Here is a 24,533-nt window from a genome sequence, read left to right on the forward strand (position 1 = left end):
AATGTTCGTCAAAATAATATTCTCATAATTTTCCTTTTCAAATTATAGCAGTTTTTTTTATTTAGGACAAATTATAGCAGCATTTTAATATCCCATACAGCACAGAAGCTTGCACCAACATTGCAGCAACGTTGCAACGTTGCAAATTGCAATGCAACAGTACAAAGACATTGCAGAGATATATATCCGCAAAATACCAGCACACTTGTAGCAACATGACATTAATATTTCGGAAACATTGCGCAATCAAAATTTGTAATTAATTAATATTAATAATTCATTTTATTAAAACATTGGAGTCTTCCTATCCTAACGAGATTCGTCCAAATCTATTCGATCAATGATGTGTGTGATGACCAGAATCTGAGCTCGGTAATATGCGCATGGGGTGTTTGTCTCTTTCGACTATCTAAAAAACATGGTGGTTGTACGACGCGAGCATCATCCTAAAAGAAAGTAGTTACGTACAAGAAAAAGGTAAGTACTTTTTTATACTATTATGTCTAATTATAGCACTTGTGTGCTGTTAATCTTGTATCTATTAATTATAATAGAGAATCACTCTATTTGCCTATCTCACGGTTTATATCACTATAACTTCAAAATTATGGAAATTCATTAGAAAATTGCATATTAATAGTTGTAATATTTTTAATAACTTTTTCTGTTATAGAAGCTGTTCGTGAAATACGCAATCATGCCACTGATGCAGAAATTGCTGAATGCATTTCCAAGTGGCTTGCTCAAGCTCCGGTTAGGATTGAGAGATCAAAGTATGTCATTTTACATATAATTCTATACATACTTGCAGTATGTATATTTTTATGTAATTTTATGCTAATATATGAATTTTAATTCCTATTTTATTTTTACAGGCAACATACAAACAAAAACGAAGAAGATTCAATTATTTAATTAAAGGAAAAATATTTTAACATAATTAAAGGAAAAATAATATCTCAAGAAGAGGATTTTTAAGTTTTTTTTATAAAGAACAGTTACTTTTTTATAACAAAAATAGAGAAAATGTTTATTTCATTTTTTATTACTATTGTTATATTACATATAAATGTCTATTTATGTTAATAAATAAAAATATTTAAAGTATATAATAATGAATAATTATAATTATTGCAAATTCATTACATTGCAATATTATTATGACGTTTCGTTGCAATGTTCCGAAAAGCGGACATTTTCACGTTCCTGCAATCCCATAGCAATGCTGCAGAAACATTTCGCAGTGAATTTGCAATGTTGCTACGTTGCGGTGGAAGATTCCTGCAATATATATGCAATCTTTGCGTGCTGTATGGGATCATAGTAGCACCATCTTTCATTAATATTGCGTAGCTCGTAGCTGTTACCGGCGCGTGCTTACCCAATCAGTAACAAATTTAAGTCACTGTTCATATATACACAATATTATATATAAAGCAATATCTAATGTAATTCCTCTTCTTTACTTCAATCGTTTCTCGAAACATAGTATTTTTCGCACAATGGTATTTTTCGATTTTTCGAACTATGAACTCGAGTTGCCGCAACACCAACAGTTGCGACACCGCACATGCGTGAAACTTTTCTGCAGGTCGACAGCGGCCGAAGTGCGCCGCGCACGCGCACCGCGGCGCGGCACGAGCGTAGGCGATCGGAGGTTCGAGGCGAGGCGCAGTCGTCTCGCCCGGTCAGTGCGGCCTACAACGGTGCTCCGATCCGTCGTGTGGCACGGTGTGTTCGTCGTGCGCAGTCGTGAATGACGACAACGTAGTACTAGCTGACGAGAAGTGCGTCTCGCTCAATCCGACCCTCGGTTCGCGCTCCTCGCCGTTCGTTTCGTCAGATTTCGGGATCCGGATCGTCGTGAGGCCTTCCGCGTTCGGCCGAAACCGTCGTCGCCGTCGTCGTCTCGTCCGCCGATTCCGATTCTCCATCGCAGGCACGCACTTACACGGCGGTGAGTATTACGCGAGACGCCGGCAACGACCGCGTAACAGATTCCCGTTCTATTATTAGGAAACGTGGAGACGCGGCCCGCTTTTCGGTTCCTCTCGGAGGCGCGGCGATACGCCCTCGCGTTTCGGCCAATCGCCTGCGACCTCGGCTGCCGCTGCTCGTTTCCCTCGTGCAGCAGGTACTTGTCCTCTTGGGACACTTGGGATCTCTGTTTTTTACGATAGTAGTTTACAATCGTTTTTCACAATCGCGCTTCCCGCTCTTGACAGTGTCTCGGTAATTGTCCTTTTTCTCCTCGTGCCTACGGGTGCAGTTATTTCTGCCTTTTTCTTACTCGCTCCTTCCGTGCCTGCTGCTCTAACATTCATTTTCAATGTACAACGTAGCAGCGTAGCTAACGAGGAGCATACCTGCTGTGTCGTTTCCTCGCTTTTCCAAGTACCCCGTAGTATCGATTTTGCGGATGTCAGCTCGTCCTTCCGCTCCCAGCAGAAGGCGATTCGCGAAAAATTCGCTCTGCCTGACCCTCGGTAACGTTGCCACGTGTGGCACGTGTGGTTGCTTAAATGTGCGCGTCAATCTCGTTACGATTTCGCACTTCAATTCGCGATAATTACGACGTTCGCATTTGCATCGACAACGTCGCTAGATACACATTGCATCAACAGGAAGCGAACATAATCTGCACGAGTATTCCGGGGACTAGAAGCGAGGAGGGAGGGGAAGGGGAGAGGGAGCGTCAAGGATGTTAGGCAGCTCCGACAAACGTGTGTAAATATTGTGCGATGTTCTAGGCTTTTTATCTTCAGGCTCTCCGAGTTTCCTTTCCTGTCGCCGTTATTTTGCTAAATTTTCTTTTTCTTTTTTTTCCTACCCATACAGCACGAAAACATTTCAGAAATATTTCAGAAGTATTTCATCTGACAGATGAAAGCATCTCATAAACATTGCAAAATGTTTCTGCAACAGTTGTGAGACAACTCCGGAATAGCAAAATGTCCGCGACACTTGCATTCAAAACCTTATAGAAAGGTTGCTGAAAGGTATAGATCAATCTGCAACCTTTCTGAAATATTGCCGAAAGATTATTAAAATAGCTGAAATCTTTTTGATATATTACTAAAGGTTAATTGAAATAATTTTGAAACTTTCCTATGATGTTGCACACAAATTACAAAGCTCTTATTAAAATAAATTGAAAATACTTGAGAAATTATATTGAAATTTATTATACGAGTATTCAGAAGATTGCAAATACTAAAAAGTTATAATAAAAATTATATATAAAATGTATTTATTATTTTTATTGTACGTTTTTATTTAATATTTGCAATCTAATTAATATAATAAATATGATTTCTGAAATATGCTTAATGAAAAAAATACATAATATATATAAGATGTATATAGATATGCATATATATCTATATATATAAGATATATAGATATACACATACATAGCTAAACCAAGTATTCACCAAGTTTGCCTTTAAAAAGCGTGAATTGTTGGCACATTGACAAAGAGCCATTCTTATATTATATATTTTCCTTTTTCTTCCTCCAAATAGTTGATTAAAAGGAAAGAATTATATAGATATATAATTCTCTGTTCAACCAACACTTATATTTGAAAGAAAAAAAGGATACGTGAAGATAATGCATTTTTTTGTCAACTGGTTAGCTTCACTAAAGATCGAATCTTGGTCTAGGTATATATATATATATATAATTTTACTTTTTACAATATTCACATTTTTTCAAATTTATTGCATGTGGTAGGTTTTAGAAACATTTCTGTTGCAACATTTCATATGACATATTGCGGAATCCTTTTAGAAATGTTGCATATGAAATGTGAAATCTTGAAATGATTTTAAAACCTTCCTGAAAGCTTTCTGTATTAATCGGTGCTGTATGGGTACAAAGCAAATTCATGGAGACGTTTTAGGTTCAGACTACGGGAGACTCAAATCCTGATATTATATTTACGTCGCACTTTATTCTTATTTATAAAAGAGCAATCGTCATACAGTCGCAGGTGATCTGAAACGCGAATTGCACCGCGGACCGTCGGACAGCACGCGACGGCTATCGCGTGTTTATGTCGGATTTAATGAGACAGCTAGGAATTTCCGTCTGCCTAGTTTTGCGAATACTTAACGGCGAACCGAGTGCCTTCCCATCCCATAAGATTGTCTCGCGAACGTGCCATTACATAGTTAGACCTGTTCTTGCTGGTCGCGCCTTCGTGGCGCGAGAAACGGGATAATGCAGGTTCGCGGTTTCTTTTTTGGTATGAAAAAGTAGATGGGTGAAAAGCGCACGAAAAAACGTGGAAAGTACATAAAGGACCGTCTCCAATGGCAGTAAGAAGTAAGCGTTCCCCCATTGGCCAGTTTTTGAAATAAGTAAATAAATAACCGATTTCGACTGATCACTTCTTGCTGCTCTCTTGCTGCTTTCGCGGCTTTCTCGGCGTAACGTACGCGATTGTGCCACGTGCGCCGTATGTAAGGACAACAATCGTTGGCCCGAAAGAAACTGGAATCGAAGCTATTTAATTCTGATGCCGGGATGCTAGCTTTACACATTCCTTGAAACTTATGCTAGTTAATTATTCAATAAGCATTCCAGTTTTTTTTAACGTATTATATATTTTGCCATGTGACATCAGATATTTCGATCTCAGTTGCGTAACTTGCAGAAAAGATTGAGTCGCATATTAAACTCGAACTATATAAATTACGTTACGTAATTTACAATGTTGTGTTATGTCGGCGATTTACATTAAAAGAACTGAATGAATTTTAATTTCTAAGAAACAGTTCTTTCATAATTAAGGAGATTGACGTCAATATTTTTGAACGTTAGTTAAAATTTTAAATTATCTTTTATGACGTAACTTAATTATTATTCCTATATAAGTTTATTTTAGGTTAACTGGTAAATCAAATTTCGTCATTTATCGGTAAGCTAAACTGTGTTTTCGGTAAATTAAATTTGCTAGACATAAGATAAATATTAATTAGATTAAACTTACCATCGTTGATACGTAATATATCTTGTTACACACGATAAATTCATATTTCAGTGTCATTAAATGATGTTAAACATTTTTGCGTTCGAAATTGTTTTATGCACTCACGTTTTTTGTCTTGAGAAAGTTACGTTCGTTTGAAATACGTCGTACAATAGGAAAAGTATATAAATAAAAGAAATGAAAGAGGAAATGAAGCTACGCAAGACTATGTGTCGACGTACACGACGAAAATGCGTTACGCAAGACTGTGTGTTTAAAATGTAAATGGGCAGCTGTTCGGTCATATCCGGTTTAAAAGCTACAGAATACGTAGCTACACTGATTCATCGTGAAGTTAGATGAATGTCAAAACAAATTCATAGTGCAATAATAACACACTATGAACGATGAATTCTTTGAATAGGATAATTTTGAAAAGAATCGGAAGCACGTTTGAGGAGAGAGTTTATTTAATTTACATGCAATTTTATACACGCGAAAGATAGAAGGATAAATAGCAAATTATATATGAGGCAACATATTATCAGTCGTTTGTGAAAAATGGAATAAATCCGTAAATATGTGTATATGCAAGAATATAATTATAGATAAAGAAAAGAAGTCTCTGCAATTTAATTCTGTTTTGATGGGATCGAATAGCGTAACATATATTACGGAAAAACATTGCCGCGCTGTACTGCGTAGTAAAACGCTGGATAAGAGCTTCTAAGAGCACTAGAAATGTTTGCTTAGCGACTCTTAGTTGTTTTTTGAATAATTTATGATTTACGGTTAGTCGAGTGTGCCGATCAAAGATAAATTAAACTGGTTTGAACATTCTTCTCTTACACCGTTCTGCAGAAATAGATGGGCGGAATTGGATGAAAGCAGCCTTAAAATATCCATCGTTAGACCCGTTGGGTCCGCTTCTGGAAACAAGATTTTCTTACTGGAACACGGTTTAGCGATACACGCGCACGTTACACGTTGCACGCAAAAGGCACGTTGCACTTTTGCGGCTATCCAGGCGGTTCGTGTCGACTCGTGCAGCTAAACGTGGTAGTCGGTCGAGGAAAGAAAAGGAAGCGGATTGTTACGTAATATTTATTACAGAAAATTGCGGTAAAAGTCACGTGTGGCGCAATAATAAGCGAGAAGAAGCATAGCGAGAATTTTAGGAAAAATCGCGCAATTTTAGAAAGCTGGAATGAACAATGTTTTAATCGTGATACGACTGTATTTGCGCAATTGTACGATTGTACAATTTGTATGTATTTGTTACTCTATGTAAAGCCCATAGTATTCTCGTGAATTGTTACGTCGAATCTCACTCGAGTGAGCGGATAATCTCAAGTGTAATAACTGTCATCGTGGTATGTCGGAATGCAACAATAATGCAACATAATAAGTTTCTCCCGTCACAGCTGCTGTCACTGCAAGACAATCACTGATATCGACCTCCGTGCATTAACCTTTCGCGTTGCGACTTATTTTTGTCCGAGTTGCGCACGTATTTACAATAAGAGAGCCAGCACCTCAAAGTTGATACAAAAATACGAGCATTTAAGTGTTCAATTAAGTGTTGTTACGTAGGTTTTAGTAAATTATGATTTGGATGTCCGAAATAGCTTAAGATATTAAAAGCCAAGATGATGTTGTATTCTTGGATATTTCAGATAATAGGGAAATGTCGAAAAATATCATTAACATCTTTAATTATTTTTAGATAGGAATATGAAGTTGGTGTTTTGAAAACATAGCGTGTCTTGAAACTTTTAAGCCTTAAACGGTGTTTATATTGTGAAATAATTCTCTAATTCTCTACTGTGGTGAATCTTGATAAAACAACTATTATATCTGAGAGCTTGATATTATCTTTAATTGCACGTGTCAAGATATTTTATATTTGTGCAATGATAAAGAACAATGATAAAACAAACACATAGAGGATATTGCCAGTAATAGCCAATAATAGCGATGTTATTTGAAAAGAATGACAAAATCCTCTGCAAGCCGTGTATCCTGCACACGAAAAAGAGAGAGACTCTCTATTCGATAGTATAATTATCTTCTTTATATTTTCTGAATGTACTCTATAATTTTCAAATGATTGAACCTAGCTTTTCTTTCACGCAAGCCAACATCCCTGGACATACTAACGTAATTAATCAATATATATTTATTCTACATTGGTTTATGTATATGATAGTTATTTATAAACTGTATAAATATGTACGTTACGTAAAACGTACATATACTTCTTATCAATAATTACAGTAAATTATTAAAACACAGAAGTTCGCATGTTATATAATTCACGTTTAGTGTGAGTGATAACATTTTTGTATAGTCTTCAATGCGTGCATTTTTATCGCTGCCTTATGTGCATTAATTTTACTGGTTTTATTGGATTTCAGAGATAAAACAATTATATTCAATGTTTCAAGTCTGGATTTAAATCATGGATTCCATTCTGCTATAGTTGATCATTTAACTTGGATATCCAACACGTTATAAATTGCTCCAGATAAATCGTTTGTTATATTGCAGTTGATTCGTGAAAATTAATATTGAATCTGTCTGACTTAAAGATACAAAATATTAGACATTTTATTTTGCATTTTTTTAGAAGAGTATACCAAAGTAATTGAAGTTTTAAGATTGAACTTTGGTCAATAGACGCAATTGAATAGCTAGCGATATCTTATTTTCGTGGTCAAGGCTGCAAAGGGAAAGCGAAAGTCTGCGAACAAAAATAATTGGCGTCTTGTACGTGCGGGCAAGTTATTTTGCATGCAACATCGTGAGACGTCTACCTTAACTATATGCAACAAATGTTGCAATGCTGCAGATTTCTTACGCAATTAATTCTCTTGCCTTTCATAATATTAAAACTAAAAATAGAACATTAGAGTAATGTTTGTATGGAAGGAAGAAGAAAATAATATAATAAATTCTGAAATTATATGTGAAACAAAGATATTGACTATAACACAAAGAAAGCTTTGTAGATAAAGCAAACAAAAGATTGAGTGAAATCATTTTGATAGTTAACTCTTAATCAATTAAGAATTAGATCGTATATCTTATTGTTAATAATTTTGAAATTATATGAGGTCCTGGTTTAGTTTTTTAAAAAATATTTTTATGATAGCTGCATTCCGAATTATATTGATACTTTAATCATTTCATCATTTTTATATATTTTTACGTAAACAAATTACTAAGAAATCATAATTAGGAATAATGATATTGTTCTAAAGAACAAAAAACAAGTTTTCCTTCAGGCCAAACGTATTGTTAACAAGTTGATCGGCACAGCAAGTAAATTAAGTTTAAAGTCTGCAATGAATATTAATGAAATTATTAATGTATATATGATTTGGATGACTAAGATAACAACGGAAGTATTGCTATTGTCACGTTTTTCATAGGTCGATGCGCCGTATACAATGTGATGTGATGCACATCGATACACTGTAGTATTAAAATGAATTTATCGACACGTGAAGAATTAATTAATCGCACAGTATATAATTGCAAATGTTTAACATGACATGTCTTTGAATATTTCTTCGCATCGGTCACTTAATATGCATGGAGAAACGATAGTAGAAGAAACACAGCTAAGAAATGAACAATGTTTTCCAAGCTTATTTCCAAGCGATGTTTACCATTACAAATTAGAACAATTTGCTGTTTGCGGCTGTAGTGGGGATATACATTGCGGTATTTTCAAATGAAATGAAGCCACGGTTCTCTTCACACGCGATAATACATGAGCTGGTCGTTCCCATGCAACGATCAAAGTCCGGCATGACTGCAGAAATGCTGAAATACCAGTCGCAATGTCAAATTCGTCCTTGGCTACATGCCTCAAACATCACGACTGCACTCGATGAACGTTTACTTTCGCCTCGAGACTGCAAATTTGCTGACATCGCGATAATTTGCAAATTGTAACGAATGTTGTTTTTCCGTGTATTTCTTTTCATGTATTCTTCCCGATGTGATCGTGTTTCTATTTAAAAGTAAATTTCCGCGGTTGCTTCATTACTGAAGCTAACGATAAAATTAGAATTGCTTCGCCAATTGGAGACTTATTTTTTTTCACTTAACATTGTTCCTTGTTCCGTGATAAAATTTCACTTTACAGCGCACGGTTTCAACGTTATCTTTGTATCATGTGATGTGGTACAGGTCTTATGCTGTTGCACAATGAGGCAATCATCCCGCAGTTAATTGCGAGGTCTAATTATTTCGAGCATTCGTTTCCGCGGACGGCTGCGTCGTCGACCGCGCTTATATTATGTTGATTATATATTTTGTTATACGATAAGCAACCTATGTTTCCACTACCGCTATGCAGTTACACAAAAACTGAAGATTACTGTGTGACGACGTCAATACAATTTTTCACTCTCTTATCAGATAATATTTTCTACAAACGCAATGTTTTCGCTATTTATAAACAATATCCTCCACGCATTGATGATGCTCTCGCACGTGCTATGATGATGCACTTTGGATTCGCTTCTAAATCGTCCAACATTTCATTCATTACTGACGTAAAGCGTATATATGTATTTTGACGTAAATAAAGTTACGTTTTCTAGAAACAATTTTAAATAGATGTAGAAAATGGTTTTCGGTTCATGTTTATATGGTAATTTTATTGTCCAGAAGTTTTCGATAAAATTCAGGCAAACGATTTCAACGAATTACATCCAAACACTTTAAAATAGTTTAAATTTTTGTTTGTACAAATCGCGAGAGTAGATTTTCTCTAGCAGTGCAGCTTATATAATCTCTCAGAAAATCTAACTGCATAAAAATAATTAATCTAGAAGTGGAATCTAGAAGATTTGTTAATCGGTCTATATTATTTCTGAATATGTCGTTGTCTATTTGGAAGACTATACGTCAGCATTTTTTATTCATAATTATTATGCGAATTATGTTTTATATAGCTATAAAATTTTCATACTTAAGAGCAGGAAGCTAAAGGAATATGAATATTTTACACTCTAGATAACAAATGCAAAGTTGTATAATAATTATATGTAATTAAGTCTAAAGAAAGCTTTTGGAATACATGAAAATATAATTTATCGAGTTTTGTTTTGTATGCGTCAGTCCGTACACAAATTTTTTTATATTACAAATAATCATATATAATATGTCGATTTTATGTTGGACTCGATAATAATTTTGAACATAATAACTATATGTATTATATATCATAATATATTTTAAATTGCAGAAATAATTGTTAAAGGACACGTAGAAAATATCTAATAGAAAAAACGAAGATGCTGCAAACAAATACTTGCAATATGCGATTAAAATACATAATTGCTCGATTGATTATTATGCAGAATCTGTTACGATTTGCTATCTAGTTTTGCTACAATAGTGATGTAATATTTGATTCAATGTTTTTATTTAATTGATCTGAGGTACCAGAAAGAGACATTAAAGATCGTGTACTGTACATAATGTTCCGATTATTTAGTCAGATTATCGAGTTATAACGTGACGTTCTTATTAATGCTCTTATTAATGTCACGATTAAATAATTTGTCCAAGACGCAGTCGAAAATAGATACGTCTCGTATATCATCGAAATGATTGGTCTTTATTTGTAACATTGCGCGTTATCGGCCAGACTAAAGTCGTGCCGTGATACAGGTATCTTGACATGGTATCTCGCACAGGCCGGTCAACGTTATAATTTTTATCAAGTCTCATTGTATCCGGGTTAAAAGTAGCAAACGAGGAAAGGAGAAATGTAGTAATTAAGCTGAACGACAAGCCGAACGTAGCACTTTACGATCTATATACGTCGATGTTAGCGTATCGTAATTACAGCTCATTGACGTCAAAAGCGATACTACGTCTCGCGTTTTTCTGTCTTTATGTCCCTACTTATCAAAGTTCGCATAATTATCGTCGATACAGGAATGGAATATCACTGATCAATACATCATCCTTGATCCGTGCAGCTTATCCGATCGATTAACATGGATTTAATGGATAGCAATCAATTGGTTGCACGATTTGTGAAATGATGTGAATTTTCTGGTAGTTAGCTTCTGTTGAGCTGCGGAATATAATTATAATCGCGTAATATACTCGATAAAACGAAACAATATATTATACGTGTACATGGACGCCTCTGACTATGTACGAATGTCTATTTTTGTCTTCGAATTTCAGACGAAAATATTGAAGCGATGAACAAGATTTGAAATTTTGAAGACACTCAGCACTTGTTGTATGGAATATCTGCTAGATGGCGAATTCGATTGAACTGCATTAATGCGTGCTGGTGCAAGCTAATAACCGTTATACACTGAATGCTTCATCGATGAGATGCCTAATATGGCTTCTACCAAGTGATGTGGTAACCAAGTGTATCTGTATCGCGACGTATCTTCTGGCTGGTTCAATCAGACCTTTGGAATTCCAAGGTTTAGACCTAAATAACAAAAGAAAAATCGCGAATTGGTACGGCAATTCAAAAATTGCTAGATACAAAGTGTTATTTTATCTCGCTAGTGAACTATTTAGTCGATTTTAGGTGTATATTAAGGATTGGATTAGGATAAGGGAGAAGAATTGGATAATGGAGATATCACCGTACATAATTAATCATTATCTATCTGAATGTAGCGAATGTTTAACGTCATTGAAAAGGTCAATGATAAATTTTATCTCGATGGTGAACTAAGACGTTAAGTGATATCCGCTCCTTATAATATTGATGAGCAACGAAGAATATTGCACAATACAGCTTTCCATTTGATTTCGTCTTTCATTAAATAAACATGAAAACAATCGAGACATCTTTTAAATTTGCCAACAAAACCGTTCGCAGGCGACAGCAATAATAATGGTTCATTTCTTTGTTCGTTACAGAACTAATCCATTGTCTCGGTTTTGTCGTCACAATTCTATTGTCTCGCAATAGTTTCCTGTTTGTATAATCGTCACAATTCAAGTCTGATTAGTGATCGTCAAATTACAATTTAACCGTCGTTTGATTATAAGAGCAGTACAAAAATATCAATTTCTTTGGTATTACAATTTCGCTTGGCAAAATTTCGGATAAACTCTATGAACATTAGATGCTGCTATATATCAATATGACAACGCGTGGGTTTATCTTATCATGAGCGATAATTTGTCTCGTGATGACAGAATGGAATTACGCTCGAAAAGTCAATCAGATCAAAATTAAGAGCATAACAATGTGTTCACCGAAGTGAGTCTCGTAGCAGATTCGATTGCTTCCGACTGATAATTCGCTTTCGGTTATCGGGTAGACAATAAAAAGCGTTTACGTAACTCTGTTTCAATTTGAGAGAGAAAGGAAGAGAAAGAGAGCCCTGTTTGCTGCACGTGACTCGCATTAACCGCGAATTGAATCGGAGCCGCTAAACTAGCTCGATTATTAGTGGTATCATTGTTCCATTACTCTTTGCGCGTTTCAGAGGACCTTACGCGACTCGCCGACAATCTCTGACGTGTTACCCGATAAACTTGGTCTCGTGCCTACATATGTGTTCTTCTATGGATATGCACATCTCGTAGCAGACGTGCTCGTCTCGAGACAGTAGTCGTTATCTCTCACTTTTTCAAAATTTTTTTAATTATCATAACGATAAAGATAACTGGTAATGACGCGTATTTCTCTTAGACTGGTATAATCGTGACACGACATAAAACACCAATACCATGAGCTTGCAAAATTTTCAACGAACGAACTATTTAAATAATTATCTTGTTTGTAATTCTCGTATGCAACATGTGCACGTATTTCCTTATAATACTTCCCTTCTTGCAATTGTGTTTATACTTGATGAACCAGTCATGTATCCGTAATGTTTTAGGAAGCGTAGCAGGACGACGATAAGCAATCGTGACCTCGAGAATACAAAATTTATTGTGTTACGTAAAAGTCAGTTAATTTGTAAAGTTAATTTGTAAGTTTTAAAACTATATTACGTATGTGTATAGGTACAAATTTAGAAGTTCACGCTTCGTGTAACATAATTTTGATCTTTTTTCGAGATTGTATGGATGGGTTAATCTGTTTTTACATAATTTTTGTTGTAAACTATATAGTTCTATGTATAATACATTTTTAATTTAAACTTTTCATTTATTCTTGCTTTTGTCCTTGAAATAAAATATGAGGGTTTTGTATAGGTGAATATTTTTATACATATCTTTAAATTTGAAGATGTAAGCACTATTGAAAAAGAGCATTTTTTACGATAGAAACATTGCGTAATAGTATTTGTAAAAGATTTCGCACTGTTTTCACAATTCATCAATTTTAATAGCTGCGCCTGCGTTTTTCTAAATACATGTCGCGAAGAGTTTCATTTCTCGTTGATTTATTAGGTCAACGAAATATATATCACAGATAAATGAAACGCACGATACGACCTACTTACAACGAGGAAGGAGCTTGTGCTCGGTGCAGTTTGTTTGCCACGGTGGCACTGATGCACGAGTAGATACGAGTATGTGGACTTCATATGCGTTGACCGATTAACATGTTACAAAATCTTTCTCTACATAGAATTTCTCGAACGCATACTGCTGATATTGAAACGCGATATTTGTTTAAGCTTATCTTGCTTGTGCTGCAGCAATTGTAATAATCAGAATAATCCTAAACGCACAGTTTCTCTATCACGAGAACATTTTTGAACAAACTATAAATTTTTGCTGAAATTTTTACTTAATTGTTTTGACAGGAGAATTGCGTATTTTCAATATCTTTTAAAAAACATTTATTCAAGAACGAAAATTATATAAAACAATCAAGCAATATTTGAGAGAGAATAGAACGGTATCTTCTCCAACTTGTTTTTTAAAGCGTGAATGAATTAATAAACTCTCAATTTAATATAGAAAGAATGCGTACTTTTATCAGTTTATCAACGAAGCGTTGACGGAGATTCGTATTTTTCGAAAGTTTAATCCGAAAGCTGAACCAACAAACGGCCAATAGAATCGTATTATGCCGATACACACCTATCAAGGATCCAACGCCGCAAATTTGTCACGTGCTCGTTGAAATTATCGCATTCTTATCAGCTATCGTGGACGGCGCCTTATCACCGTTAGAATAATTCAATGATTACGAGGCAAGTCGTCCACGTTGTGACGTAGATGCACCGCGATGGATCTGAATGTGTTGGTAGGTTGTGTGCTCAATTAGTTGCTAAATTTGTTGCGACTCCTCCAGCCGGACGAGTCCGTCGTTCAAAGTCCAAGGTTATTAGCCGCACGTTCAGCCGCGAGCGATTGCTACCTGCGAATTGTGACGGATAATCCAGGAGCGGATACTGTTATCGCATCACGCTTTCTGCTCCAAGTATCATAGAAGCAGGACTCGTAGATTTCGAAGACGCGTCAATGCAAGATCACGTGAAGATCATGTTAGATGCAACGCATCAAGGTTCGTCTCCTGACTATCACGAAACGCAATCAATTTTTCTTTGGAAACAAATGCAGGACTCGAGGACCTCGAGGATGCATCAATGCGGATGATTATCAAGGCTACGTTAGACTAATTGCATCGCACGAGGGCTTCTCTTCTGACACACCTCTTCTAACTGAAGCACAATCGATTTTCCTTCAGAGGATAAAAAAACTGCAGGAGATGCAGATTTCAAGGATGCAAATTCATATCACGTTAGAATGAGAGTTGTCCGTCTGCCACGTGTGAGAGCCGATCAATCCAGCGACCGGGATTCTCTCGGTGAAATCGTCAGAGAGAATCCGTCGAACGATGGATCGAATAACGCTCGTGCTCTCTCGTCGAAGAATCTCCGTTCTGAAAGCGTGACGGGACCGTTGTTCGCGCACATTTATTCCTACATCCATGGCGAATCGTTGGGTGAACGGCACGTAGAATTAATTACGTAGCTGCGTATCGCGGTCCGAATTCGTGGTCGTCGTCGTCGAAATGCTTTTCCTCGCTTCTCGCAATACTATTTCCGATACTTCTGTCGTGACTCGAGTGGAAATCAAGCAAAACGGACTTTCTATCTCACGCGAGCTAAAATTAAGATCATGCAACATAAAATCATAACGTTTCGTTCTCTACATTGTATTTATGCGAACAGATTCTGATGAATCTGTACGAGCATTTTGCCTTACTCTCACCGATTTGACTTCCTCCATACGCGAGCTTTCACATCAGCGATGAGGGAAATCTTGGAGTCTTCTAAAAATCGGAAACGGATCCTCGTATAGATAAGAAAAGAGATACTTTTCAATTTTCACTTGTTAATTACTGTATTAAATCAAGTTTCAAACTAAGCATTTGAGTAAGTATTCAGTGTTGCAAGCAGAATTTGCAATTTAAAAAAAAAAGAAAAAGGGAGATAAAATTGGGATAAAAATTGCGCGAGAGCTTAGTCAGATAATGAATGCAGCCTTCTCTATCGGATGTTTCGTAGTAAATCGAATGTGTTTGACCTCCATGAGGTAAACCTGTCGTGAATGGCAATTTCGAAGTACACCGAACTCGCTTGCCACATGATGTGGCCGCAAACTTTACCGGGTTGCCGCGATCCACGATGCGTTCACGCACGCACGGGTGCGCATCGCAATTGTGACTTTAAGTAAGGTCAACTAGTCGCATCTGCATCGCTGGCCGCTTGTGACGACCACTTCAATCATCACTAACTCATCTTCGCGACGAGGTTGCTCTCTTTTCGTCGCCCGTTCACACGCGACGGACGTCGTTTAAACATTTCCGGATGGTCTCTTTCTGCTTTCTGCGTCACATTTGAGGAATTGCTGTATAATTGATAAGAAAATTGGTTTACATTGAATATCAAAAATTGGTTTCTATAGAATTCTTGGACACATGGGAAAAAAGCCATGAAATATCTCATGTAATAAAAGTTTTGCTGGTTTCTGCAACATGTATTCTAATACATGCCCAGTAAGCAAAATGTGTGCAATCTGCCAGCAGATTGGCAACAGATTACTGCAGAAGTTGATAGCAAATTGGCATCCGTTATGTCCGCATTGGGATAGTGATCTGCCAGCAGAGCCTGCTAACGGACTCTGACAGCAGATTGGCGGCAGATTGACAGCAGAAACCGAACAGAATCTGCAGCTTTTGGCCATTCATATTTACGATATATTAAAGCATGTGTTTACTTTTAACACACTATAAATTGTTAAAAGAACGCATTTGTTTGTTTGTTAAATTAAAGTACATCTGGCTTGATGTGTCTCTCTGACAGTTCGTTGCATAATCTCTCTCTTATTGTTAATTTATTCTAATCTGAAGTCCGAATTTTGCTTTCGAACTTCAGATTGCTCGTGGCGCGCGTGAACTGCATGGACGTTGTCCATGGGAACCTCTGTGCCGCAAGTGCAAAAATTTTCAGAAAAATTAATATTGTCATGCCAAGGCGCGTATATTAACTTATAGAACTGTTAGGCTAAATCTTAACATCGAGTAAGAACTCGACGCGTGCACCGCATAGCGGTGCGGAGCGAAGACACATATTCATAGCCGTGTAAATTTGAATACTGTCAAAAGCTGCAGATCCTGTTCGGTTTCTGCTGCCAATCTGCTGTTAGAGTCCGCGCGCGCAGATCTTGCTCAGTTTCTGCTGCCAATCTGCCGTTAAATTCCGCGTGCGCAAATCGTGCTCGGTTTCTGTCGACAATCTGACTTCGAGCCATGTTTGCAGATTCTGCTCGGTTTCTGCCGCCAATCTGTTCTTAGATTTTGCGAGCAAGCTCTGTTACATTTCTGGCACCAATTTGTCGAATTAATCGTTAATAACAACTTCTGTATGAAATTTGTTGTCTTTTGGCTGGCAATAGTTGATAGCAGATAGTTAGCATCATCTGCTTTCGGCAGACTTGGCTATCTGGGTGGTTTCATCATGTTCACTTTTCCTATTTTTTGTAATCGCAGAAAACGTTACGCGTCTTTAACAGTCTTGTTCGCTCAACATCATTAAGCTGATATTCTAAATAAATAATTTTAATATATACACATTTTACAGGTAGGCTAACGCAAAATGGCGGAAGCCCATTCAGCCGTAGCATTCAGCTTCTCTATAACGCACGAAGGATGGGACGTGAACTTTGACCGAGAGGTACTCCACTTGGTATGGCTGTCCGGTGTGCGATCGTGGAAGAAGAGATTCTTCCGATTTCAGGTGAGTCGCAGATCGCTGACCTGTTTATACGTAATCCTCACGTAGCATTGTTATTTAACAATCACTGCCATTATTCTACGTGATAAAATCATTTTCAGAACAACCTGAAGAGCGGCGTTTACCCGGCTCCCCTGGAGAGCTTGTGGATCACGGTGATCTTAGTCACGGCGATACACTTTGCCGGTTACAAGGTTCCGTATGACCTCGTCGGGAAAGTATCGCCGTACCTCTCCGCGTAAGTGTAATAAGTGTTTACGTAATTCGCGCTGTCTATTACTGACGATTCACCGCACGCATTACAGTGATCGACAGCGATCTCTCTAATCACTGTTTTCTTCCTTTGCGACCTGCAGGTCCTCTATACTCGCGCACTTGGCGGGCTCCTTTGTGGTCGGGCTGTTCCTATGGCTGGTGGTGATATACACAATACGGTATGCGTTGAAGCTGCTACTCATGTACAAGGGATGGATGTACGAGTCGAGAGGCAAGGGTCGCAAGCCGTCCTCGACGACGCGGTTCTGGCTGCTGCTGGTGAAGATGTTCTCCGGTTGGCACAAGCCTATGCTATACAGCTTCCAAGGATCACTGCCGCGGCTGCCGCTACCGTCGGTAGCCGACACCATGACACGGGTTAGATCAATAACATACTTCACGATCTCGCGTTAAGCGTGAGTAAGTGCTCACCGCTCGCACGCATAAATTGAGTTCGATGCTACTCATCTGAATTGCGTAAATATTTTATTTCCTTTCTTTAGTTTCGTAAAAATTATTTCAGTGTTGCATTAGTGATGATTTGCACGATAAAAGTTGTTTGAATTCCTTTTTATAGAAGATACTCGTACTTTACTCTCTGGAATGTTTTTATTCTTCTCCTCCTACCACGAGAACTCATAATTTTTCGTTTGAACAGTATCTGAGAAGTGTACGACCGTTGGTGGACGATGAGAATTATGCTCGCATGGAGAAACTGGCGACCGAGTTCGAAAACGGCATTGGCGTCAAGCTGCAGCGTTATCTCGTCCTCAAGTCTTGGTGGACCACCAATTACGTGTCCGATTGGTGGGAGGAGTACGTCTACCTGCGCGGAAGGTCGCCTCTAATGGTCAACTCCAATTTCTACGGAATCGACGCTATTTTATCATATCCGACGAACGTGCAAGCCGCGCGCGCTGCAGCTGTCATATACTCTTGCTTGCAGTACCGGCGCCTTATCGAACGTCAGGAATTAGAGCCGGTTGGTTCTTTTTCTTTCGCATTACCGTTCAAAAGATGCTTCGATGTACACACGAATTTTTCTAGCGAGTAGCGATGAAAATTGTGATGCTATTCAATATTTCTTTTGCAGATTCTGGTGCAAGGATTAGTACCACTGTGTTCTTGGCAATACGAAAGAGTGTTCAACACCACGCGCGTTCCAGGAGTCGAAGTCGATAAGATTGTACATTATCAAGACGCCAAACATATTGTAGTGTATCATAAGGGCAGATATTTCAAAGTTTTAATTTATTATCGAAATAGGATTCTTCAAGCCTGCGAGATTGAGCTGTGAGTTATTACCGTTTTGTCGCAGCGTGTTTTCCGATCCGCACATGTGTGTGTCTCACAATAATATCGCCTTACAGCCAGATGCAGCAAATTTTGGACGATAATTCAGCGCCGTCCGAGGGAGAGGAGAAACTGGCCGCGTTAACCGCCGGCGAGAGGACTACCTGGGCTCAAGCCAGGCAGAACTTCTTCGCGAAGGGTGTAAATAAAGCTTCCTTGGATCTTGTCGAGAAGGCCGCATTTGTGGTCGCGTTGGACGATGTACCTTATGAATACGACACGGTGTGTTGCGTGACAAAAATGAAGATGTTTTAAATATTTTTGCAAACTAGTATTGTTGTAGCGATAATTAATTTCATGTTTTAGAAACATCCAGAAAAATTGGACAACTACGGCAGAGTTCTAATGCACGGAAAAGGATACGATCGGTGGTTCGATAAATCTTTCACGCTATGCATTGGCAGCAATGGCAGAGTGAGTAATATTACAATAGTATAAAAATAAATCACATTTTCGATCAGTCCGAGCCTTGTCGTTTCATCGAAAATTCCTGTTTACAGATCGGATTTAACGCGGAACATTCTTGGTGAGTGTGCTTTAATCGGATTCTATGTGAAATGATAAAAAAAAGATTTTTCATTGATGTTCGTAACAAAAATTCTTATTGCGTTTTACTTCGCGGGGAGAAACGCAGGACGGATTCGCGTTACGTATACGACGTGTTATATGTTCATCATTATTAATAGAACTTACCGAAGTACCAGTTAGATTTATATATTCTCGATTACGTAAAATGAGATGCCCCTATTGCACATAAATTTATATTTATATATTTTTATATTTGAAACACCTCATATAATGATAAGTAATGAGCAGGGCAGACGCTGCGGTCATGTCGCACTTGTGGGAATACGTTGTGTCCTCGGAGTTTCTGGACAGAGAGTAAGAATCACAATCCACAGCTATATATTACTTCTTACTCTTGCATATCTGTCTCTTCCTCTGCCTTCGAAAAACAACTATTGTATATTACTACTTATTTCATGTATGTCAGGATCTTCTGTAAAATTAGTTTGGATTGCAATGCTATATGTGCTTTTTTTTATTTAGAAGAAGTTCTCTCAGCAAAGCCTATAGCGTCTTCGGATTGTTCCTCGCAGCAGTCATCTTTAAAGGTCTATGGGGTTCTTGCCATGTCGATATCTAAAGTCCTCTTTTTTTAAATTTATGTTTTCCGATGAACATCTTTTTTTTATTAGACACTGTTATTGACGAGAGGTGTTCGTCATCTTCCTTTTCGCACTTTACCTTTAATGTCTTTTTTTGTGATATGCTTACTAGGGCTGATGCGCCGGTGATGGGAACTCTATGGGAATTTATTATGGCTGCTGAGAACGAAATTGGGTAATCTTTTGTGTGCATTGTCATGTGTGATAGTAGAATATAAATTACTAATCATTCGTATTGCATAATGTTAGCAATTATAATTTTTATTATATTATATAATCATTATTCTTTCTTTTTTTTTTAATGGACTGTCTTGCTCTTACGTAACTATTTTGCTTGAAAGATTGAAAGATTGCTAATATAATTTTGATATGTCAAGAGAAATTCGCATATATTATTGCTAATTTATCAGTATTGCATGGTGAATGTCTATAAATAAAATAGCTTGAAACAAATGTTAATAATTATAATTAGTATGCTACTCTTATTTAAATAGTACGCTTCTCTTTCTTTTTTCTATCTTTTTTTTTTAAATCTATCTGTATAAACAAAGTACTAGTTATAACACATACATACAAGCTTGTTCAGTTTTTTTCCATTATCTGGCTCGTTAATTATAATTCTAAGGCAAATGCATATTATTCAGATACGACAAGGACGGACATAATGCGGGCACTCCGGAGTTTGTACCTCCAGCTCCGACTCGATTACAGTGGGACATGGATACTAAGTGTATCGAGGCTATCGAGCAATCCTACCGGGTAATAATAATTACAGTCTCGTTCTATTTGAGCGAAGTATATTAAGCGAGTATTACAGTAGTTACGTAACGAATTGATTTATTATTTAATAGGTAGCGCGCGATATAGCGAACGACGTCGACCTGCGTATTTACGTGCACGACGCGTACGGCAAAGGCTTGATGAAAGTCAATTCCATGTCGCCAGATGCTTACATACAAATGGCACTGCAACTGGCATACTACCGTGATGCTGGAAAGTTCAATTTAACTTATGAAGCTTCCATGACGAGACTGTTCCGAGAAGGTAGAACGGAAACGGTTAGACCGTGCACCATCGAGTCCTCTAAATGGGTGAAAGCGATGGAGGATAAAACGGCGACGGTAAGGAAGAGACAAGCGGAAGTTCATGCGCAAAATCGATCTTCTGTGCATTTCTAATCTCCTTGTTTTGATTACAGGTGGACGAAAAAGTCAAGCTGCTGATGGATTCGGTCGCGCGACATCAAAGGGGATATCAAGATGCTATGTGTGGCAAAGGAATAGACAGGCATCTCTTCTGTTTATATGTAGTATCAAAGTACTTAGAAGTAGATTCACCGTTTCTCAAGGTGAGTGCCTCGTGAGTTTGCAATATCGATCAATGAGTTTGGTGAAACACGATTCCATGAGATACATCCGTTGCAGGAGGTCTTAAGCGAGCCATGGCGATTGTCAACGTCACAAACACCACACGGTCAAACTTCGAGAATGGATTTGAAAAAGTTCCCCAACTGTATTTCAGCGGGCGGTGGATTTGGTCCGGTGGCTGACGACGGCTACGGCGTTTCTTACATAATCGCAGGAGAGGATCTTCTATTTTTCCATGTTTCTAGCAAGCGCAGTTCGTCGAAAACGGTAAAATAGTCAACACCCTTTGTTTACTGTCGTAATCATCAATTACATATATTTATTTTTTAAATTTTTCCTCATTCTTCGTCTTCTACGAAGTTTCAGGTTTTTAACGCGTAATCGTTTTAAAAGGTATTTCTAATTACGAAGCAACTTTGATGTTTGCAGGATTCTGCGCGATTTTCAATGCAGATAGAGAAGGCACTGCGCGACATGAAAGATTTACTAGAGCAAAGAAAGAAGATACACCAGAACGGGTCTGCGTAACTTATTCGTTACCTGTAGCGATCTTGCGAGCAGCAGTTATCAGACGGCTACGCAAATGAAAAAAAAAATCTAAACAACTTTCCTCTGACACACGAAAGGATTTTTTAATAATGTAGATATAATTTAATCGAATAACTTTTTTAAGGCGACAACTTCATAGAGAATTATTTTAGTGGATAGGCGCTTATAACATAACGCGAAAATCACGGGCCCAAAATTCACTAAACAGTGCAGTATAGATAAATATGCATATAGAGATAGATTTTTATAGAATCACCTTTTCACGTTTGTCATGTATGTATAATCATGATATAGCATTTTTATTACGATTAAACGATCATTTTTAAACTGACAATTGATGCGTGATTTATCAACGGTATTGCACAGCAAACATGTGCACAAAAGTACAAGTAAAAAGGTGTCTCCGTATACAATATCGCAAATTTGGAAAAATACTTTGGCGTTTACGTATGATTGCAGGAGCGTAAAAATCAATGCTTTGCAAATCACAAATTTGGCTATTGAAATTGTTGGGAGATTTCTCACGCACGTGATGATAATGTAAGAGAGTACGTTATCAAAGAAAAGTTAAGATTTATAAATATTGATAATTAAATTTTGAAAGATTTACCATCGTGTAAGTGTACCATAACACTCATTACATATCTACTGCAAATGCAGATACGATTTCGTATATATATATATACATTATATACTATACAGACTGTATAGTATTTAATTCAGCGTCAAGTAAAGGCGTGTATTCAATGCAATTTACGCGTGTAGGGGAGACGAGAGCTTTTCTCTACGAATTACGTCACAAGTAAATATCTTAATATGAAAGAGCAGACTCAATTCGTATCGGTCTGATCAGTCTGGATCTATATGCGATGGACATAGCAACTATAAATAACTATGTGATCATTCTAACTTCTTTTTAAGCAAACGATTAAGCGATGCCATATATTGATATGTGCAACTTATCAATGCAAATGTTTTACTTGTAAGTGATTACTAATTATAAGTAATTTTATACTTAGAAGAGAAGCGGATTACATTCTCTATACAATATATTTGTTGAAGGTATATTTACGGATATGCGGTGCTTTGAAAACTTGTTACTTGGTGGTGTTACAATTAATCTTTATTGATGTTTAAGCGATAATACGAAATGCAAGATGAGAGAGAAGTAGGTATATACATAAGCTTTTTGTACACTTCATTTCGTCTCTGTACATTTAACGAACGTCTCCTGATGATGATTGTAAAAAGTAGACATGAAATTGTACAATAGAATCTTATTTGTTATCTTTACTAGAGGAATCTTAATATTCATTGTAAATAGAGAACCAGTTTCTACATTAGGAAAGGTTATTAGAATTTCAATTACAAAAATCCGAAACATGCTTACCGATCAACAATGAGATGTATGTGTAAGATATTGAAATATTGGCAAAACGAGAGAAATACTTAGATACTTGCAAGATATTCGAGATATTTTTGTACAACGCCAACGATCGATCATTTTTATGCCACTTTTTATTGGTACATTTATATAGAAATTCTCTTTAATTCTGTACAAAAAACGTGTGACATTGACTTGCAACATGAGTGTACTGTAATAGAATAAATAAATACAACTACAATCCTCAGTTTATGTTAATCATGAAACAACATTAAAGAAATACATATTAGAAGTATATATACTAACATCGGCACATTAGAATAACAATAACGCTCTATGTACATTACAATCCTACGATTTTTTAACGGCGTCCGCTTTGTGTAATTGAATTTTTACTTTATCTTGCTTCAGCGATCGATGCTTGTTAGATATCACTGCATTTCGTAACGTCGAATGAAGAAACCTTTTGTTGACAGTCTCCTTGGGTTTCACCCATCCGCTGGGTCCTATTATCTCGGCTCTACGTGCACCAAGTTTAGCCTCTTCCAGCAAAGCTTCAACTGCGAGCCTATAATACATCGATACGTACGTTTTATAGCAATAATCCCATTGTAATGAATTTATAATAAATTATTCCCGTCTTCGTATCGTTACCCTAAGTTTTACTTTATTTTTATACATATATTCCGACTATATAAGATTATCGATAAACGATTACCTGTTTAACGTCTCGTCATCCATGGTGAGTTACCGAGTGGGGCGTTATTATCTTACGAATCCTTATGAAACAAAATAAAATATCGAAAATCAAGAACCGTGTACGACCGTTTTCGTAAAGATCACGATATCTCCTGCACGAGATATGTACCTCTTCGCTTATTTTGTTCAGACATCACGTAATATCGAGTACGATGTTTTGTAAGACCGTCATTATCATACCAATATGCATACGATAATGAACGTTTCCGTAATGATAACGCTGACAGCTGATTGCGAGACAGTCGCCCTCACAGCTGATCCAAATAGGAGATACGTACACTCGAGACTACGTAGTGGCACGTTACTGATATGATGATTACTCACCAGAAACGTGAAACGCACAGTCACGCGTATAAATTATAATTTACGGTAACAGGTTATCCTCGTGACGTAAGGCCAGGATCGTCGCGATTGAAGGATGAAACAACGGAGAACGCTGTATTTCCTCAATTCCGTGAAGGACGTTTTCCTCAGCTGCACCTTCCGCACCTCATCGCTCGCGTCTTTCTG

General features: G+C 37.2%; 2 protein-coding genes across 4 annotated transcripts; one reads left to right on the forward strand and one right to left on the reverse strand.

The window, feature by feature from the left end:
* The first annotated feature begins 1,722 nt into the window (after positions 1-1,722).
* On the forward strand, positions 1,723-23,503 carry LOC105280390 (carnitine O-palmitoyltransferase 1, liver isoform). Of its 2 annotated transcripts, none has more exons than XM_011340909.3 (15): positions 1,723-1,957; positions 17,035-17,190; positions 17,289-17,425; positions 17,544-17,820; positions 18,101-18,424; positions 18,536-18,735; positions 18,813-19,017; positions 19,102-19,209; positions 19,296-19,321; positions 19,612-19,677; positions 20,609-20,723; positions 20,816-21,085; positions 21,163-21,312; positions 21,389-21,598; positions 21,761-23,503. In XM_011340909.3, exons 2-15 carry the CDS (start codon positions 17,050-17,052, stop codon positions 21,857-21,859), a joined length of 2,328 nt encoding a protein of 775 aa, XP_011339211.1. In that variant the 5' UTR covers positions 1,723-1,957; positions 17,035-17,049; the 3' UTR covers positions 21,860-23,503. The 2 variants fall into 2 exon arrangements, with proteins under 2 accessions (XP_011339211.1, XP_011339212.1); XM_011340910.3 differs by lacking the exon at positions 19,612-19,677 and adding an exon at positions 20,077-20,139.
* Positions 23,381-24,520, reverse strand: LOC105280389. Of its 2 annotated transcripts, none has more exons than XM_011340907.3 (3): positions 24,348-24,520; positions 23,983-24,043; positions 23,381-23,832 (listed from the first exon to the last, which is right to left on the reverse strand). In XM_011340907.3, the coding sequence occupies exons 2-3, from the start codon at positions 24,003-24,005 to the stop codon at positions 23,616-23,618; spliced, it is 240 nt and encodes a 79-aa protein (XP_011339209.1). In that variant the 5' UTR covers positions 24,006-24,043; positions 24,348-24,520; the 3' UTR covers positions 23,381-23,615. The 2 variants fall into 2 exon arrangements, with proteins under 2 accessions (XP_011339209.1, XP_011339210.1); XM_011340908.3 differs by lacking the exon at positions 24,348-24,520 and adding an exon at positions 24,133-24,312.
* Positions 24,521-24,533: the final 13 nt, after the last annotated feature.

Source organism: Ooceraea biroi, chromosome 1, assembly GCF_003672135.1.
Source record: "Ooceraea biroi isolate clonal line C1 chromosome 1, Obir_v5.4, whole genome shotgun sequence".
Classification (NCBI taxonomy): Eukaryota; Metazoa; Arthropoda; class Insecta; order Hymenoptera; family Formicidae; genus Ooceraea; species Ooceraea biroi.

What these genes read in the sequence shown, in the direction of transcription:
- LOC105280390 (XM_011340909.3), top strand. Translation starts at nt 17,050, where the DNA reads ATGGCGGAAGCCCATTCAGCCGTAGCATTCAGCTTCTCTATAACGCAC. An exon ending in AACGTCAGGAATTAGAGCCG is followed by an intron (nt 18,425 to 18,535) that starts GTTGGTTCTTTT and finishes TTTCTTTTGCAG; the next exon opens with ATTCTGGTGCAAGGATTAGT. An exon ending in AGCGCAGTTCGTCGAAAACG is followed by an intron (nt 21,599 to 21,760) that starts GTAAAATAGTCA and finishes TGATGTTTGCAG; the next exon opens with GATTCTGCGCGATTTTCAAT.
- LOC105280389 (XM_011340907.3), bottom strand. Translation starts at nt 24,005, where the DNA reads ATGGATGACGAGACGTTAAACAG. An exon ending in GATGACGAGACGTTAAACAG is followed by an intron (nt 23,833 to 23,982) that starts GTAATCGTTTAT and finishes GATGTATTATAG; the next exon opens with GCTCGCAGTTGAAGCTTTGC.